At 39.0% G+C, this 21,258-nt stretch overlaps 2 protein-coding genes across 9 annotated transcripts in view; one reads left to right on the top strand and one right to left on the bottom strand.

Annotated features, from left to right (window-relative positions):
- Positions 1-15,512, top strand: part of LOC106654433 (acetylcholinesterase-like) — an 83,387-nt gene extending 67,875 nt beyond the window's left edge. For all 8 annotated transcript variants that reach the window (XM_014374284.2, XM_014374289.2, XM_014374290.2 and 5 more), the window contains one exon: positions 11,840-15,512. In XM_014374284.2, coding sequence (XP_014229770.1) covers positions 11,840-11,997 — 158 coding nt within the window. In that variant the 3' untranslated portion in view covers positions 11,998-15,512. The remainder of the gene's footprint in view (positions 1-11,839) is intronic.
- Positions 15,513-19,398: 3,886 nt separating this feature from the next.
- On the bottom strand, positions 19,399-20,781 carry LOC106654408 (zinc finger protein 271-like; the record flags this gene model as incomplete). Its single annotated transcript, XM_014374255.1, has 1 exon — positions 19,399-20,781. A coding segment is annotated over one exon (1,239 nt), but the record flags the coding sequence as incomplete, so codon positions are not given.
- Between the last annotated feature and the right edge of the window lie 477 nt (positions 20,782-21,258).

Here is a 21,258-nt window from a genome sequence, read left to right as displayed (position 1 = left end):
AGACCCTTACAACTATATAGTAATAGATATATACGCGGGCTATAAAATGAGGGTATATGCATTTTATCGGATACTTTTCTTCTCAATTTTATTGTAATGTGCGCGCGCGCGTATTCAAAACTACGTACAGTAGAAGCCGCTTATAAGAATCACGATGGGACCAGACGTTTTGATTCGTATAAACGGCTGATTCAATTAAACGATGCAGTAAGAAATTGTAAATATTAATAAAAAAAAAACGTTTATAGGTTTGTCAAATTTAACCGTTTTTCAAATTTTATTACGCGTCAATGGAATACTTATTGCTTGGAGGAAGCTACTACAAAAAATTCATCAATTTTTGATTGCTTCTTATTAGTGCGGACTATTTTTTGAACGACTTTAAGAATTTTCTCAACATCTTCGTCTTTTCCACACCTTTTTCTTTTACGATTTAAACTTCCGTTTTCAATGTTAGCCGCTTCTAGGTCATGACGATTTTTCAAAATCCTATTGAGTTGCGTCTGTGAAACTTCTAATTTTGCTGCTGCTTCACGTTGACTGCACTTTTCGAACAAGTCGTAGTGTTTTAGTAACTCTTTCTTCTGGAGCAACGTTAAATCTTTTCTAGGCATGGTGAATTTCGAATTTTATATTTGTTTACTTGATGACGGTTCAATATCGTTTGATTCGTATAAACGGGTTTTGATTCCATTATACTGAAATCGGGACTTTTAATTAACATGTAAAAGTATAGAGGGAAATCGGGACCAAGCGTTTTGATTCGTATAAACGGCGGATTCGATTAAGCGAGATTCATATAAGCGGCATCTACTGTATATACTTCTTTTAAGTGGGGAAAAGCCGCCCATGTAATGTACTACTACTACTCCTTATGATAGAGAGAGAGAGAGACATACACGCGCGGATGGATCTTGAACGTGACAAAGACGAAATTTACCGTCGTCGAGTCTCTCTCGCTCTCTGTCTCCGTTTCAACGATGCTTTTAGTATAATCACCAGGCGAGCGCAACTTCGCATAAAGAGCCTCTTTCGTGGATGATTACATGCCGCTGCTGCTATACCGCTACTTCTACACTGCCGCAGGATGCATCGCATGCACCTTTCCATCCTCTCTCTGTTATACTCGACTCAACTTCGCAGCTTGCAAAAAAATGCCAAATCATATTTATATCGCGCAGTTATTATAGTCTAGACACGCTGGAATATCAATTTTTATGCGGAACTATATATAATGGAACTCGGCTCGCTCGCGTGAATCGAGCGTCGACGATGTCGTGCGCGCACGTCACGAAGCCGACTATATATCTCTCTCTTTCTCTGCCGTATCATCGTGTATATCTATATATACACGTCGTCTGACCTAACGCGAAGCTTCATCACTGGTGTGCGGGCCACGAAAAATTTCATATGAATAGATAAGGCATTGCTTTTTGTGCTACTTGCCGTCTTATCTCTCGCGCATCCCCCGCGCGAACTTCTTTGAAGCTCGTAAACGTGCGGGTGAAGAAAATTCAAGATGAGTATATATGCGAAAAGACGACTCGCTCGGAGAAGGGAGCAGACACGTTACAGCCGATATAAACACGTGACTCATGGTACGTGGCGCAACGTACGTCGAGTTGTACAGGAAATAATGTATAATAACGAATGAAAAAATATAGGGATCGTGATAAACCGGATCAGCGTAGAGAGCTCGCAACGATTTTCCCGCTCTCTTAGCCACGCGAGCGTAATACATTCTTTTTATTATTTCTTCGAGTACTTCTCGTGCGATTTTCTTTGCGCTTTATCCTTTCTCTCTCGGTCTCTCTCTCTCTCTCTCTCTTTTCTCTATCTTCGGTGCTGAGTAAAACTCTCTTATATCTCTCAGCGAAAAAGCTGCGCGGCGGCATATATAAAGTGAAATTAAACTTTCCATGCGCAAAGACTGAGCGAAGAACTATATAGCGCTCTCTCTCTCTCTCTCTCTGTTGTAGCCTAGCTGCAAGCAGGAAGGTAGCAGCAGCACTGCGCACGATCTTTTTATGTATACAATATATATTAAATTTCTTTTATTAGCTATAAATATACGCTCGCAGCATTCGCACTCTTTATTAGGGCTTTTAAATTGCCCGCTTCAGTCTTATTAAGTTTTACGCCGGACGCTGCTGAAACTTGATTAATTTCGACGAATTATAGACCTCTCGTTTTCTCTATCCTGCTCTCTCTCTCTCTCTCTCTCTCTATCACTCTGATTCGTCGCGTGAGGATAAGCTATAAACCTCGATGCTGAAATTCCTTTTCTTTGTTTTTTTTTCCTATGAATTATTTGATCACCCACGATCTATCGCTTAAGTAGCGGCAATTCGGCGATTGTTAGCGATCCGCGTGTAATTCACACCCAGAGCGACGCCCACAATTGTATCTGATGTTTTTTGTTACTCCAAAAGATAGGAGGAAAAAAAGCAAATCGCTTCGGCTTTAAACGCACGAAGAAACAAAGCTAAAGTTAGGAGCTAAACCAAACACTTGGAATATAGCAAGCGCAGCCGCCTTCAACTCGTTCGTATAGCAGCTTGCGTTGTACTGTACCATAGTGTTACAAGCTTTCTGCCCTTCTCTTTCTCTGTGTGTGCGTGAAAAAGTCTGTGCACGAAGCAAAGATAACAGGTATGCTTTTGCACTTTCCTCGGAGTCTTTTTTTTTCTCTCTCTTGTAACGACAACGAAAACTCGCCCCCTGTGCAAAAGATTCGTGAGTGAGTAGTGAGGCGAAATAAGTACAAACGTTTTCAACTGTCGGTATCCAGCGTGCACACAGTCGTTTTTCTCGTTGCTTGACTTTCGAGTGCGCATTTAACACAGCGAGCTCACCTTTGTTCATAACAAATGGTTGATCGATCGACGAGCTGCATCACTACTTACAATGCGTTATATATATTCGTGTGCATTTCATCGTTCGAGTACGTTGTTGTTCGTAAAAATAAAAAAATTCGTACTTTTCATCGTTTTTCTCAATACGCGTAAAGAAATGAAAGAAACGAGTGCCAATTATAAAATACTTGACTTTATCTCCGTGTACATTCGAAATTCGAGTAGTGTGTAGTTTGCGAAGCTAAAAATAATAATATAGAGATTGAGTTTAATTAAGCATGAATAACGATGTTAAGCTGGAAGCCAACGTGCATATATGCCATGTGATAGAGTTCAGTGTGTTGCGCGCTGTGCGAATGGGAGCTTTTTGGCATTTATATACGGTACATACATACATACGAGAATGCATATTACGTACGTCGAAGCCCGAAAACATTCAAGAGTTCGCGTGCGTCATACATATTTCTCTTTCTGTCTCTCGAAATGTTCCACATTCAGGCTCTCTCTCTCTCTCTCTTTCTCTCCTTTACTCTACTCTGGGCTTGCAAGCGTTCATATATAAAAGTCACCTCGCACGCGTACGTCAGCGTGTTGGTATATATAGTGGTGAAGCTGCACGCGGGACCCGCACACAGCTCGTCTCTATCTCTCTCTCTTTTCGTGCATATTAATACGAAATAAACTGCATTTTGATGCAGACAAAGTAATCCTGACCCACGGCTCGTATACACACGCTCACACGCTCCGTAATATGCTGTGGGCATGTATATATACGGTTCATGTACGCTCGGACGATACACTCGACGCTGCCGCTGATGCTGCATGAGAAAAGCAGACGAGCTTGCGCGCGACTGCTGCTGTTGTTGCTGCTGCTGTAGTAGTAGTAGTAGTAGGATATATATAACTGGGGTATAGTATTCATTCTGAACGGCGGAGTAACTGGGTTATGACGTATACGTGCCAGTTAATATATATCGGTTAGAAGTTTCAATTGAGTTATTTTGACGGGTTTTTTTTATTCTTCGAAAGGCGGAACAGAAATAACAGTTTAAGAACCGAAGAACTTGTATAACAGAATATTTTATACATCTTCTCATTCGGGATTTTTTATTATCTATTAGCCGCCAACTTTATGCATAATACCTTTGTCCTATCCATCCATCTTTTTTCTTTTATGATGCGCAAGCAGTGGTAGAACACGAGGGAGTTTAATGAAAATCCATTAAGAAAATTATCACTCTCGTGGACGATGAAATACGCGTATTACGCCGTACTAATGGATATTATTTTTCGTCTTTATCGGAGTCGTTTTTTCACACTTTTTGATTTCTATTATAGTATAAAAAAAATTTCTTTGAATTAATCAGGTCCGTGTCAGTTTTTACTACGATATTTCATTTGGTTTGAATTACTTTCAGTCCGAATGAACTGCGAAAGCTCTCAATTGTATGAATTTATATTTTAGTTTGTATACTAATTTTGTGCATTATTGAAGCTTTTTTACGTTGAAACGTGAATGATTATTTACTCGAACGATCGATTGGTTCGCGCACGAGCTCTCTCCGATTTCATATTATTTATAAAATTCGATAGCTTGCGTGGACGACAAAAGGTAATTAGTTATCAAATTAGACATTTATATTGGTGCAATGAAACCGAACATACAATAATTTTCGTTGTTTGGACGCGAGCGTGTGCGAGAGCAATTCATAAATTAGGCGAAAAGAAATAATCATAAAGTCGAAAGCTTAGCGTGTCTGAGTATTTTATTTCACTCAGGTAACACACGGTAAAATCCCCGCCAATAGCGGCAGCAGCAGCAGCAACGCCGCGTCTATAAAGAGAAACATTTCTAAAAATAGCCTCACGTGCGAGTTCAAGTGAAGTAATGACATACACACACACACATACACAGTCACACGTATACGTGTATAGCTGTAGCGAATACACGTGCCAAATCGAATGAGACTACGTGTACACATGCGCGCGCGCGCGCGCAGAGGGTTTGAGGGAATTTCCGGAATGCGGGCAAACCGCCTGCGGAAAAATAAAAGCTTCGTTAGACGGTACAGAGAGAGAGGAGCGAGCGAGCGAGCGAATGCGGACTAATGCTGCGGTGGAAGTAATGAGGAAAGCTCTCGGTATATAGCATGCGTACATACGATATACAGTTATGTATTATATACACGCGCGTCGGTGCGCTTGTCTACACATTTACCCCGCGTGTGGCGCACCGACGAGAGACCTTATAACTCCTGCGACTATCAAATTTTTAAGGACTCTTTTCGGCACGCGCGTATACGAACGTATTACGTATGCTACCGCTGCTGCTGCTGCTGCTGCTGCTGCTGCTGCTGCTGCTGCTGCTGGCAAACAGCTGAGATTGCGGCATTTATTTATTTATACCGAGTTTGCGGGGCCGAGAGAGCGAAGAATGCGGATGATATAGTTGGAGGGAGGTGACCGACAAAAAGGGAGTGATTGATTACGAGCTTGATTCGTTTTTGACCGAGGTCAAAAGAAGCCTTTTCAAAAATAAAAAAAACTCGTATATAAAAAGAAAAAAAATAAGGACGAATAAAATGAATGAAAGTAGTAAAAAATTATGATTAAGAATAAAGCTATACGAGCAACATAATTTCGTTGCGCAGAATGCTAATGACACAGGCAAAGATTTATGATAATTACCCCGTCGTGGTTCAAGCCACAATTTCGACTGTATCATTTATGTGAGCAATGAAGTATAGCCAAAGCTCAAACCACTGCGTCTCCATATAAACACGGACATCTGTAATCAAAAGAAAAACTATATTATACTGCAAATGCCTGTCGTGGAAATGGAGTTTGGGGGGCTTGAAGATTAGTGCTGATTGCGCACAATTTAAAGCGAGTTTATCGCTCCCAAGGGGATCCATCGTATTGAATATAATATAAGATGGTTACCACGAAATACAGTTATCTACTTCGAATTACGTGCCGCAAGCACCAGCAGTAACAGCAGCAGGCGTCACCCAGTGACGATCGTGTAAATAGCCAGAGGAATCAACGGGATATCGAAGGGCTGCGTCCGATAGATATGAAATTACGTAAAGCTTTTTTTCCTTCAGTTTCGGTTGAAATCGAACGAGTTTCCGACTACGATCGGTAGTCTGCAAAAGTGTCAGATATTACGCAATTAATTACGAAACTCACGACACGAACGAGATACAAAAGTGTTGAATGGACTCGATCATTACGAGAATTATTCTATCTCTGAAGAGCACTGCGGTGAACGCGTGTACATCTGCATAAGCACGAGAGAGCATTGCATAAAAGGAAGGAAGCGCAGAAGAGCGAGGTAAAATTATCCGCATCGCTGCACAACAAGGGAAAAAGTTTGCGGTGCGCACGATGTATTATATTATATAGCGGAGAACTGGGAGAACGTGAAATTGCCTGAAAAGATGCGCCGCGCGAGACGAGGCTCTCTATATATGTTGTGTGTGCTTTCGTTGCACGTAACATATGCCATGGTATATACATTTGGGCCAAGAGCGATCGGAAACTTAATCTACACAGCCGGCGCTGCTGCTATACTGCCGGTGCGCCCGGCATTATGTTCCTTAGAAAGTCGCTGCTTCTGCTTTTCTGTTGCCGCGCTGCGTCTTTGTGTGTATGTTTATAATGTTTTCGCATTGCAAGCGCGATAATGAAAACTCAAACATTCATTTCACTCTCGAAACGAGTGAGCGACAACGTTATAGTGGGCTGCTGCTGCCGCTGTTGCTGTTAGTAGTAGTGGTGTATATGCGCCGTTGTGGCGTTGAACCAACAACAAACAAACAAACAGCAACAACTTCGTAAACTTCCTAGATGCTGCTACTTGAAAACAAACAAGCTCCTCCCCGATGGACTAGATATATGCAACGAGTGTGTTTGTGTGTATGTGTGTGTGTGTGTGTGTGTGTGTGTGGCATCTGACTCGAATTTCCTTCGAGGAATATATATAGAGAGTGACTGTTGTCGTATATACTGCGGTGGGAGCCTGTAAGAGAGGTCCTGTCGTCGTACATTGAAAATTCCCCCAACGAATAATGAATTATTCATTATTGATCCGTCGACTGCGCATAATGCACTACCGCTCGTAAATAATAGGTCTATCCGCCGATGTTTATTTACTCTTGAAATCTCGAAAAATACCGATTAGTTTTCGTCTAGTTATAATATTAAATCCGATTTATCTTTAGCCGTGTACGTATATCGAAGCGAGTTCGACTTCATATTCGAAAACTATTATTGATTTCAATTTAATCGTCGTCACCCCACGTTGCTGCCTCATTATAAAACGACAACTTTCCTATCGCGCGGTACACTGCTCGGTCATCATTAGCACGACACAATTAAAAGTAAATTATAAAATCGATCATATGAAATAAAAAAGATCCTCGCGCTCGTGGTAAGAACAAGCAGCGACAAGTGGCATAGGAGTCTCTGAAAAGCTATTGGTGGCGATAGTAATAGAAAGCTCAGAGCTATTAAATAAAAAAGAGTGGTAAAAAATTAAGAGAGAAAGATGTACATTTTGGGTCGATGCTTGTGTTGCCCAAGCACGCAGAGCCGCTGCTTTTTTTCTCGCTCGCACAAATACGGTATGCTAAGTTTGACCGCAGCGCGATTCGTTTTACCGTGGCGCACGAGAACACGTATATCTATATATAATATGTATTCGTGTATATTATTTCGTGACGTGACCGAATTGAATTTGGCACCTTTAGTTTTGGACGCGTATCGAGCCTTATATTATTGATTTTATATTCGAGTATCTCGAGGGTAATATCGTTGGAATTGGATAAGCCAAGTTTAAATGTCTAAGGGCTAAATATATTTGCAATCAAATGGCTTTAGGGCTCGGTGTAGTACCACATAACAAGCGCAAATATCAAACGCACGAACGAAAATCGTCATTATTTCAACGTAAAATGCAGTTTGACGAGTGAAAAAAGCGAAAAAAAAATATTCACTATACATCGAAAATCATACATGCGAATTTTCCATGTTTTTTTTGTACACGCCCGTGAAAATTTTTTTTCCACGATTGTACGTCAAAGAGAAAAGAAATTTTATGCTCCCTTTTATGCTCGGTTATGCGAACATTGTTTTCACTTCTGGGCAAATGTCATTGGTTTCCGTCGCCACCGACACGGAAAAAGAATCGACATCTCTCTTTTTTTTCTTATATATACCCTCGAGTAAGATGAGGTTTTCATATATACAAAAAACAAAAGAAAAGAAAAGATGAAAAAAAAATTAAAACGATTTGACAGTCGTTTGAGCGCACTTTTTTCCTAGCATTTGTGAACTCGATTTAGGTGTGCACCCACGAAGATGAAGCAAAAAATGATCGATAAATTCTTACGAAAAAAATTCGATGATTTTTATGCACGAAATTTTACTATCAACTTTTATGTAGAATTTCATGAAACATCTATAGGTTCTCGGACGAGAAAAAATAAAAAACCAAGGAAAACAAAATACCGTGACTCGTCCAATTTGCTCTCACAAGTCACACGCGGGCGTTGACAAAAAATCGACAATGTAACCGCACACAGACACGCGCGGAGCCGTCATTGCATTCACCCTGGATAAAATCTATTGTTCTTTGGCGATAAAAGAAAGAAATAGAGAGAGGAAGTGGAAAAAAGTCATTCGATGCAGCAGCCGGGCTAAAGGAGAGGGACATATGCACGTCGAAAGCTCGACCCCGCGAAAACGAGGCAGAGTCTCGGTGGCATGTAGTATTCTGGTCTGGAATTGTTTTCGGATTTTGCGCGGAGGAAGATGCGCTATTCGCTCGAGGCGACTCGCTTTTGCTGCCCTCGCACATACGTGTAGGGTGCAGCGATAGGTACATGGAAAAGACAGGGACAGAGAGCATCAAAAACGAATCTACCGGCTTGATAGTTGGTCGCGCGACTCTCCGCATTATATGCACGCGTGCCCCTATTCGCATGACTTATACATTCGAATTAGCTCATGCAATTAGAAGAGCACAAGAAGAAATGCTTCAAAGAAGAAAAGCCCATAACCATAAGAGTATTTCGCTTTTTAGACACATAATCTACTATTTTGAGGCGGAGAAACACTATGAAATTTCTAACCAAAATTCTAAAATGTTTTTTATGTAACTGTTAAACATTCTTAGAAAAAAAAGTTCTCTGGTACTTTTTTCTTTAAGCTACTCAGTATCGAGTAGGAATTTTTCGAATTCTGGAAATAAGTGTGAAATTCGGAAGAATATCGAATTCCCGGCTTCGCGGATGAACGAACTCTCGTAATACGTGAACTAAAATAACAAGATCGTTATGTTGTAAATACATTGAAAATAATCTTTTAAGTACTTTTTAAACACTTCTGTTGTCTCCTTTTTTGAACTTTTCAACAAAACAATTACTTTCAACATGAAATAATTATGATGTACAATTTTTTCGCTACACAAACAACATACAATTGGCCTTGTTATTGAAATATCCGTAGAGTTTGTTAAATTGCTTCGTTCACTTGCAAGTTACATGAAAATAGTACAAAAAAATCGAAAGTAAAGTTTTATATTTCAAACAAGTTTATTATTGTAACTTTAACAACAACAAAATTATAACTTTTATCAACTACAAGTAAATTATAACTTTCGTCAGAAATGATAATTAAACACATTGAATCCAGGTATAACGTTATCTTAAATAAACAGTCGAGTAACTTTTTTTTATTAAAATTATCTCGATTACATGAAACAATTGATCCTGCACGCGTGCCGAAGAATTTTTTCGTTTACATATAATGAAAGATCTCAATCTTGAGTTTTGTCAATCCAACGGGATAGTTTTAAATTAAATATCAACACGGTCAAAAAGTTTAATTAAACAAAATAGCTCGAACGAGCATTCGAAATTGCACGCACACATACACCGAGTTATACACGGCCAACGAACATTTGCGGGACGAAAAATCCATTATATATACGGGCTGCTCGAGCGAGGACCACTGAAATAATCGGGCGGATAAATAAAGCAGAGCGTCTCACCGGGCGCGTGTGTATATAGGCGCGCACTGCATTTGAACCGAAAAATCCTCGGCGAAACGACACGGTGCGTTATATGTATAACAGACGAGCTTTGGATATAACGCTATGCGGTAGTCTGAAAAATTGAGCGACCCGATTGGCTTGCCTCGGCTGCTTGTCACGTTGTTCGTTTTACAATGAGCCGCCTGCGCTCGTCCGTGCGTATCTTTCTCTCTCTCCTCCATCTGGAATTTCTTTTATCGTATATCCATCTGCGTGCAGTTCGGCCCCCTCCACGTACTTTCAATTGCTTTTTCATGAATTAATTCTGATTTTCGTGCGCGTGTCTTTGCTTATCTACGTATATGTATATCGGCTGCAGGATGCGTCGATAAAAATCGCCAGTTGACTCGCGCGCATTTTGGCATTCACGCAAGATCGGCGTTGGCAATTTCGGCAACGCGTACGTGGAGTTTTTGTCGTTCTTTGGCGCTTCAGACGACGTTTCTTCGTTTCGTAATATTGGCTTGCTCTACGAAGGGCTGCTCCTCCTCGACGCGCGACCTCTTGCGCGCCTCGCTCGTAGCCGCCTCGCTCGACAGCGTGACTCCGCGCTCGAGTTGCAGCTTGGCCTGCACGAAGACAAAGTCCGAGAGCTTTTCCATCTTGGAGAGGGACTCGTCGTCGGACTTGAAGCGAATGCAGTCGAACAGCATGGCCTCGGGCAGTTTTCTCAGGATCACCGAGAGAAGATCGTGATTGTCGAGCTGCGCGTCGCCGAGCTTGTGCGTCTTCAACGAGGACGTGGCGCTGCGCAGATCGGTCGCGAACTCGGCCAGCCGATGCGGCTCCTCCACGAGGCTCGGCAGCCGCTTGATCATCGCGACGAGGGCCTCCAGCAGCAGCGACGAGTTGCCGAAGCGCATCTCCAGCAGCTCGAGGACCGTCTCGGTGTTCCAGCAGGAGAACGACGCCTTCACCGCCTCGAGAGCGTCGCCCTGCAGGGCGTTGAACAGCCGCAGCATGTTTTCGATCGGAGGATACGTGTTGTTGGCCGTCGTGTAGTCGAAGGTCCGCTTGAATATCGGCCAGTCGAGCGGGTCTCCGGAGAATTTCGGCAAGTCGAGGACCAGCGACGCATTGCAGTTCGTGCCGATCGTCGACGTGGCTCGCTCCGTTTGGATCTCCTTGTTCTCCTTCGGCTTCGGCTCGACGACTTTGGAAGGCGGCTGCTCGGTTTGCTTGGAAATTTCGACGAGCGTCGCCGGTGGCTCGGACACTTTGACGAGTTGTCCACCGTTCGCGAAAAATTCCTGCATGGATATGCGTATGGGGGCCGGAACGGTTCCGGTATTGCTATTGGTTTGTTTCTGGGAAGCAGTGGTGCTGTTGCCGCTGGTTGGCGCATTGGAAGACGTTGATCGGCGCCAAGCCGACGATGCCCGAGTGCATACTGGATTCGAGGACGTCGAGGCAACCGATGGCGACTTTTCCTCTTTGATGAAACTGCGAACTTGGCGCGATTTGTCCACTTCCTTCGCTTTGGTTTGACGACTCATGGTTGATGCTCTGAAATCACACGTATGCTATTAGGGTATTGAAGCTTGAATTTGAAAAAAGGTTCGTCGTTTCATTCATAACTTACCCTTGGTGGATGATTGCAAGTTGATTTGAACCAGCCTAGTTAATAATCGACAACTAAATAGGTTAACCGCGCCGAATTTTACAGCTCGTGTAACAAAAGAACATTCATCGACTTGAACTGCGCCCAATGTACAAAATATCGACACTCGAATTCTAAATAGGAGATTCGAATAATTACTTCGATAGTTGTTATAATAAAAAAAAATATTTCAAACAAAACAATTTGAATAATCATTTAAACATGCCAATTTTTGCCGAGCTTTAATCGTTGAATTAATTATTATTTTATTTTTTTTTTTTACAGCGAAACTGGAATCGAAGGACACGTGCAGCGGGGCGAGCAGCACGAGCGCGCTGGACGCGCGCGGCACCTGTCTGCTGCTCATGTCGCTGGTGACGATCGGCCTGAAGGCGCTGTCGGGCGCGTCGCAGCTCTGGCCCCACGCCCGGGGACCGGTCTAGCTCCCGGCCGGCGGCGGCGAGCGGCCGGCCTTTAACGCGACTATCCCAGCTCCGACCGAAAACCGGCAACAATGACATATCAACCATATTGATGAGCAGCAGCAGCAGCGAGAGACGAGCATCGGTGCGGATTCGCATTGAAAGAAGGACGACAAAATAATAAAAAAGAAGAAAAAAACGATTGACACCACGCGTACAGACGCGCTCGCAGCACACAGTCACACATAGTCACACGTGTATACACGAACACACACAAACAAACACACAAACGAACACAGATAAACGCTTCTACGTTGGCAGATACATAAAAAAAAATACTTTTAACTCGTGGACACCAAGCTTTTTTCCAAGATTTTTTAGATAAATTTCAATAAATCTTATCGATCTTACAATTAGGTAAATATGATTGAGACGAGTGAAAAGTTGCGTTTTTTAAAAAGAGGCGCACGATGTCTGAGTGTGTAAAGCTTGTGCTAACTATATCAGATTCAATGAATTGCTGTCCAATTGGTCGAACTCTGTAGAATAATAACTTCGCCTCGATTCATTCATGTCGCGAATTACGTTTAAAATGAATCAATATACTTTACTCGTTTTTATGATTTTTAAGTGATATACGCATAACTGTAAGCGTTTATAATTATAAAGAATATAAAAAGTCCCGGCCGTTACCGTTGGCCGAGTATGCGAAAAGCTCGATATATTGTAACTTAGATGCGAAACAATAACAGCAGAAAAACGTGGAAAAGAAAAAACTGCAGACTTTCCGGTATTTTTCAACGAGTAATCGAGCTGTGTTGAATTTCATAGTCAACATAATTTATACAGAAATTATTACACATTAACGAAATACGTTCGACTCTGTTCTCCATCACTTTTACAACAACAAACAACAACAGAAGGGAAAAAAAGAAAAAGATTTAAAATCGAACAAAACTTTAGTGCGACTTAATTATTCGAGCGAACCTTCTCCGCATTATTCATGTAAACATTTAGTATTTTTAGTATAATTTTTAAAAGAAGGAAACAGTCGTAGGGCCAAAAGTTAATGATAATTATACATAATTATAAATATAAAAAAAAATTAATAATAACAATTAACATTGGTATATCGATAAACTAAAAGTAGAAAAAAAAGATTGCCGAGTGTGTGTCCAGGTGACGACAACGATGATGACGACGACGACGGCAATGACCGAATTCTCGTGTATATCGTCTAAAAAAATGTCTGCGACTCTCCTTTTCTGCAGCCGCATTGGCTTTAAGCCTACACGGCAAAAGTAATGTACGCAAGTACACGTGCTGAGTCATATTGCGCGTGTGTATCTCAACAAACAGCTGCACACGTTCATACAACGAAGCACTTCATAAACAAACTCGCATATTGTATGAATGTATTAAGACGATATAGTTGTAATGTTGTGAGCTAAGATAGTTTTTTATTATTGTTTTGTATGTACATATTTCGTATTTAATACATGAAATAAGTAAATGAAAAAAAACGAAAAAAAAAACAATTACAAAATGTAATAATGATGCGTATACATAACAATTGTATGTACGCGAGAGTGCGATCGCTAAGCTTCGCGCATGATCTATAATATAAATGTATTTATAAGTAATAACGTAAAACGTAATATCACTGTATTGGTAACATAACGCGAAAGTATAAGACTATATAAATATAAATGTATTACGTACGACTCGACATTTTGGTAATTTTCTTTCGAATTCATTTACACTTTGCATGATACACAGTTAGATTGTCATTGACGAGGAAAAAAAATACAAATTTTGCAGTTTCAAAGAACTATTTGCGCAAATAAGTAAGCGCTATTTAAAAACTTTTCGTAAGCCTTCATTCATATTTTAAGTTTGAAGTAAACGACGACTAAGAGGATTATTAACGTTTAAGTCAAAGAGAAAATAATCACTTAACTGGTAATCAAGAAAATATTTCATCCTACCACTAATAACACAGTATTGCCATTATTATTATGAAAAGAGTAAAAAACAATAATACGTTATATTATCATAGCTAATGACAACTTGAGTGCTTCCGCGAGTGTTTTCTTTTTTTCTTTTTTAAGGGTAGATTAGGGTTCTTCTTAATAGAGCAAAAGAAAAGTAATGATATATGTTATAAATACAGATATTTATGAAATATGGTAAAAAAGTAGTTCACATTAATGCATTTCATCTCTTTGTTTGCGATGGCTGACAGAACGGTAAAATTACTCGTAAAAATACATTTATGAAATTAAACTCATGAAATTATATTTAAATTGAAGATCATTGAAATTTCTTAGTTGCAAAATATCGGATTTTGTGTTTTCGTTTAATTTTAGAATCTTTAAATAATTTGTTTGTTCGTTTGGCATTTCTATTTATGAAAATGTAATATTATATAAGCTAATTGAATATGAATACCGCAAGTCGCCATCGTTGAAAACCGTTCGTGCTGCCTTACATTCAATTATTATATAATAAATGTATAAAAATGTACTTGAAAAGTTTTAAAAGCTAAAGAGTCGTGACCTTTTTTTGCTACGAATAAATTGTCATAATTTAAATATGTTATGATTATAAAGATATGTTTTTAATGAGAATTATAAGGATTTATGGCGCGTTGACGAATATATTATGTTATGATAGAACATATTATCGCAGTCTTTATATAATAGCATTATTATTAACTCTGTTCAGTAAAATCTAAACATGATTTTGCATCGTGCATAATCGACGACTTTCAATTTAAATGTCCATTGAGCATGCATCATTATTAAGTACGAGGAAAGTTTTATCCTGATGCAAAATTATCGCGCTTTCGAATTGATTTTACGTTGTCAATGCTAAGTACACTTTTAGAACCTGCGTGCAACTTCGAATTAATGTCGAAAAAGAAGATGCGCGTAAAACATTTTAGGCTATAATTAAATTAGCTCATAAACTGCGAAGAGAGGATCAGTAACTATGAACTATAGCAAGTAATGACGGGGCTGTTTGAAATCATAATAAAAAAAGTTGGACCTAAAGGGATGAAATAAAATTTATCGTTCAAAGAAAAACGAGCTATACCCAGCTCGTTTTATCTAAAAGAGTATTGAACAAGCATGAATACCAAAATACCAAAAGTCACTAAGAAAAGATTAATACATAAATACTCAGTATAGTAAGAATAAAACGGCAAATTGCTCTAAGCAAAAAAATATTATATAATCAAGAAAATGAAACGACAAAAAATAAATAAAATCGTATAAATAAATCAATTTCGCTACTCTATACATAAATAAATAATGAACAAAAAAAATTAAAAAATAAATGCGTGAGTTTCCTTCTTTATAGACATATCTTTATGAAATAGTACAAGCGAAGCTGAAAAAAAAGACAATTTGTGTAACGTCATAATTTGAACATATAGAGCAATTATCATTTGTCTCCTATTGATTTTTTATTTTATTTTAACGCTTAGCATTTGCGATAGATTTTACATTATTTTACTAATGCTCGTTGAAAGATTTTTATCACTCGTATGAGAAATATAAAAACAACCATCTCAAAAATGCAAAAAAATATTGTTATATTAAAATGGAATTGCTGTGTAATTTAATAACAATCGCCGTTGTAATCGTCAGTTGATTTTTCATTTTTTCACGTCTGTAATGAATTTATCGTTGTAGGTATTTTTTCTAACGAATAAGACTTTTTATAATGTAAAATATCACCCACATACACGAAAGAAAGTATATAAATTCATACTTAATAGTTATAATACTCTCTATTCTTAACTTTCTAAACTTTTTTGAGTGTCGATTTCAGCATCGATCCAATTGCGCTCAAAGAGCAAGTCAAGGGGAGAAAAAGATCTTTGTACTCTGCCGATCAATAAAAAAAAATACTGCGGCATTAGTGGAAAATACCTCAACTTTGAAAGGCATGTAAAAACGGCACTTGTAAAAGTTTCAGAAAGGTTGTAGGGTTCAAACGGTACTCTCAAAAAAAAATCTTTTTCAAAAAGCAAAAAATAATTTATATAGTTATTACATAAACTGATAATCTTATGTTACGTAGGGTATAATTATAAGAATGATCGATAGATTAATAACAAACAAAAAATCAATCACGAACGTCGTTTTATCGTTTTGTTATGTATATGAGAACTATCTACAAAATTGTTACTAACTGTCTAAGAGCAGACTAAAAAAAGCGATGCTTCAAAATTTAAAATAATGTAGATAAGTTACGGGCAAGAGTGATTTGCCTGACTATATCAAGCGTTTTACTACTAATAAAATAAAGCCAATGTTACATACAGATCGGTGGTTTTCATTTAATCCATTCGACAATCTTATCTTAATAGGTTATATGTGGTTGAGCAGCATCCACGGAGTTGTGATAAAAGGATAGGCCAAGAATGTATCAGTGACAGTTACAGTATAGTATACCCTTCAATATGGGTTGACTGTCGTAAACGCTGTTGCCTATGCGTTTTTGTAGGACACTGGCAGCATCTCGGCGAAATCTCTCGCGTTCGCTTCCCCCGCTCTTGCTTTGCGTGTTCGATCAGACTGCAGGTTGCTCAGTCACAAGCATAGTTTGCGCCATTTTTATCGTCAGTACACGACACAACGCCACAGCGAAAACAAAGGAATATCGTATCGACTGCAACAAGTAGTTGTCACAAAAATAGTATTATATACTTCATATTATAAGTGACTTTTGTGAATTGTGTATGTAAGTGCACAGAAAGATGTGCTCGTCCGACAACGAATCCGATGAAAGTTACTGTGGCGGTTGCGAACGCGACAAATTTAACGAGTTGTATTTTTCCGGAGACGTGGATCATGTTAAAGAAGTACAATTAAAACAAACAATATTAACGACCCTCCGAGAAAATGTCAATTGGGAAATCAAAAAAGATCGAGACGAATTCCTCGAACAAATTGAAGGTTACGTAGGTCGTTGGGAATACGATCTTCCAAATCTCCGAGAAATTTTCAAGCCCGAAGAAATTGAGCTTCTTCTCTCGGATTCCATAGATTACTGGACCGACGACGAGGCTTATTTTGCAGGAAAAGAGTTCATCATTTTCGTAGTTCATTCCGGCTACAAGGACGAGCCCGAACTCGATGAAAATGGCAAGCCATCGTCGCATCGCACCACACCATTGCACCACCCGAACATGAGTAAATTTGGTCTCTGGGATACCGGAGTTCGCAAGCTGTTTAGGATATACGACAGGTTCGACGTTAATTACACCGATGAAAATGGATTGACACATTTTCATGTGGCTTGCATGACCGGCATCTTCGAAGTTGTCTTAAAATTCCTCGAGCACGGGCAAGATCCCAATTGCCTTGTGACAAAAACAGGTAACTCACCGCTACACTTGGCTCTGAAATATGGTCACATTTACGTGATTAAATTGCTGCTGGAAAGAGACGCTGATCCCCATTTAGCTAATAAAAAAGGACGGACACCTCTGCACGTTTTATGTAAGGCATTCTGGGATAGTAGCACGGCGGAAATATTCTTCAAGATCTGCGCCGAGAAAAATCAAACGATTGAAGTGGATGCCCAGGATAATTTGGGAAATACCCCACTCCACTTGGCTCTGCAACGCGGCAACGATAAGGCGGCCGAATTCGTATTGAGAAGAAGTGCCGATCCTAATCTGCCCAATGAGGACGGATTGACACCTCTGCATATTATTTCCAAGAGAGACGACAGTTGTAACGACGACGACGATTTTTTGAAGCTATTCTTCGAGATCAACGATGAAAAACATCAGCTGGTGCAGGTCGATGCGAGGGACAAATTGGGCCAGACACCATTACAATTGGCTGTGTCGAATTTCAAGCTGGATGTGGTCGAGATTCTGTTGGATCGAGGTGCCGATCTTTTCAACTTTGTTTTTCCCAATGAGAGTCAATTTGACGAGAAAATTCAAGTGTGGCTTAAAGAAACTTGGCGTGATTTTAAAATGATTAAAATGAAACTAGCATCTCAAAGTCTGTCCATCGTCGAGCTCTTAGAAAAAAGAGGATACGAATTGAAACGAAGCGACGTCCTGACGATAATGGCATTATTAGTCAAGCACGCGTTATTCTGCAAGCCAGAACATCTTGAATTTTGTCGCAGTAACGAAGACTTCCTCAGCAAGGCGCAAAAACTTGATATGAATCCGAGTCTGTCGCTCTACGACTTGATTCGTTTGAAACCCGAAGAGGCGACGAAGTTTTTCACATATACGGACTACTACAAGTTGACTAGCTCGGGAAAATTGTATACGCTCTCCAAAGATGAAAATCAGGTTTGTGAATTGTATCTGTTCGAAAAGCTATCAAGAGGATTTTTTCGTCGATGGGCACTGGATCCATTCTTACAGTTGACGCACTACCAATTACCAATTCTCTGCTGTGTAATGATCATCAACAACCTGATGAACGAAGATTTATGCAATATTTGCTTGACGTCCGCAGGCAGAAGTTCATGATAATTGTGATGATCATAAGCATCTTTGCAGTAATTTTCCACGCCTGTGTTTATATTATTTTCCAAACTTTTTGTTTTATCGAATAAAGAAATGTAAAAAAATTTAACTCAATAATTTTCTTAGAGTTTTTCATATAATATTAAAAACATACTGTAATCAGTAGTATACTGAAAAAGTGGAAAAACATTATAAATCAAGATATCTTTCATTTTTTGATTTGCGTATTTAATTTACATGAAAATAATAGATGAAAGTAATTTTAATCCCCGTTAAACTTGTTACATATTTTTTCTCCTTGATTCATAGATTCTCAGCTCATGAAATAATGTCAACATAATTCTTATTTGAAAACTGTTCTTAATTTAACAATAAATAGATAAATTGCCATCGGTGATCATTAGTGCCATAATTCAGCTCGTTCGCGTTGTTTTGCTTATCGTGACCCGGCAAGACTGACTTTCAAATCTTCGAAAAATATTTCGACCCGAAGAAATTGAATACTTATCTTGTCTCCAATATTGAGAAAATGAAAGAATTCGAAATTAGATTAAAGTTGTAAGGATTAGACTTTCGACGATACTTTTCATTGATACTTGCACTAAATAATCTTTTAAGAAAAAGTATCCTCCGATTTAAATTCATGAGAATTTACTTATATTTTTTATATTTATTTATAATTTATATTGTTGATAGGATTTTTTGGTTCAATCTATTCAAATGAAATTTTAAATACTATATTACGAAGAAATCAGTTAAGTAGCTCTGCATAACAATAAACGCGAGATAAAATAATATATTAGGTTTTTTTAAAAAGTATTACATATAATGTATACCCCATTTTTCAATTTTTGGTAAGTAAAGTATTTCATACAATTTTTTCTCTGGTAAAAATTTATTACAACATATGAGTCAAAGACTTAAAAATTTATTATAAATGTAAAAATTATATACATAATCATATGTAGATAAGCCAATTATGAGTACATTTCTATCATGGCTTTTCATTACAAAATAGTTAATCATGATAAAAAATGAGTAATTCTTTGAGGCTATTGTAAATGATCTTCTGTCGCGAATATATCCTGGTTTTCTTGGAATGAAAACGATTCTTCTCCGAATGTCTCTCCACTCTGGTCAATTAGGTAATTTGGTACGTACCATAATGGAAAATATGTTGGTGTCTGAGGCTGTATTTTTGTCCAAACATCTTCTTGCTTGATATCGCGTGCGTGATCTATGCCACCTTCATGAATAGTTTTTTGGTGTCTAAGCAAATGTATTTTTTGTCCAAATTTTTTCTCGCATTGGTCGCATTCGTAATTTCTGCGACCTTCATGGACCGTCCTTTGGTGCTTGAGCAAATTGCCGTGAGCGCCAAAGATCTTATCGCAATCCTTGCATACGTAATCTTTGCGACCTTCATGGATCGTCTTTTGGTGGAAGAGCAAATGCGATTTTTGTCCAAACTTATTATCGCACTTATCGCATGCGTACTTTTTCAGACCTTCGTGGACTGCTCTTTTGTGTTTCGACAAATTTGATCTTTGTCCAAATTTCTTGTCGCACACGTCGCATGCGAAATTCTTTTCACCTTGGTGAACTACTTTTTGGTGTCTGAGCAAGTGCGATTTGTGTGAAAATTTCTGTTCGCAGCTATTGCATACATATTCTTTCTGACTTTTGTGGATGGCTTTTTGGTGTCTAAGCAGATCATATTTGCGTCCAAATTTCTGTTCGCAACCATCACATGCGAAATCCTTTCGACCTTCATGGACTCTTGTTTGATGAAAGAGCAAATCTGATTTTCGACCATATATCTTTTCGCACGTGTTACAAGCGAACTCTTTAAGACCTTCGTGAACTATCTTTTGGTGCCTCAGCAAATGAACTTTTCGTCCGAATTTTTTCTCGCAGTTTTTGCATACATATTCTTTCTGACTTTTGTGGACTTTCTTTTGGTGTCTGAGTAGATCCCATCTGCGTCCAAATTTCTGTTCGCAACCATCACATGCGAAATCTTGACTACCTTCGTGCACGGCTTTTTGATGTGAGCGCAAATTCCATTTATGTCCAAATTTTTTCTCGCACTTGTCGCACGCGTAATCTTTGCGACCCTCGTGTACTGTCCTTTGGTGCTTCAGCAAATCTGATTTTAGTGCAAATTTTTTCTCGCAACGATCACATGCGTAATTTTGACTACCTCCGTGGACGGTTTTTTTATGTTTGAGCAAACTCCATTTATGTCCAAATTTTTTCTCGCACTTGTCGCACGCGTAATCTTTCCGACCTTCGTGAACTAGCTTTTGGTGCTTCAACAGATCTGATTTGTGTCCAAATTTCTTTTCGCACGTGTCACAGGCGAAATCTTTACGACCTTGGTGTACTGTTCTTTGATGATAGAGCAAATCTGATTTTCGGCTATATTTCTTTTCGCACGTGTCACAGGGGAAGAAATCTTTACGACCTTTGTGCATTGTCTTTAAATGTCTCATTAGAGTGCTCCGACAACTGAATATCTTCTGGCACTTGTCGCAAGTGTAATTATTGACATTATTAACATCTTCGTGGACCATCTTTTGGTGCCAAAGCATACTCCATATTTCTCCATACTTTCTCTCGCATATGTTACATGCGTAATTAGTGTGAAATCCGTCGGCTATTTTTTGATGTTTGAGCAAAGTCGACTTCCGTTCCAATTTCCTTTCGAATTTCTTACGTATCAAATCTTTCATACCTTCATCGACCATTCGGTGTATGACCAAATT

The sequence above is a fragment of the Trichogramma pretiosum genome, unplaced genomic scaffold, assembly GCF_000599845.2.
Source record: "Trichogramma pretiosum strain Unisexual culture from Peru unplaced genomic scaffold, Tpre_2.0 scaffold95, whole genome shotgun sequence".
In the NCBI taxonomy this organism is placed as follows: Eukaryota; Metazoa; Arthropoda; class Insecta; order Hymenoptera; family Trichogrammatidae; genus Trichogramma; species Trichogramma pretiosum.
The sequence above is the reverse complement of the archived record's forward strand: the minus strand, read 5'-3'. Positions and strand labels throughout refer to the sequence as shown.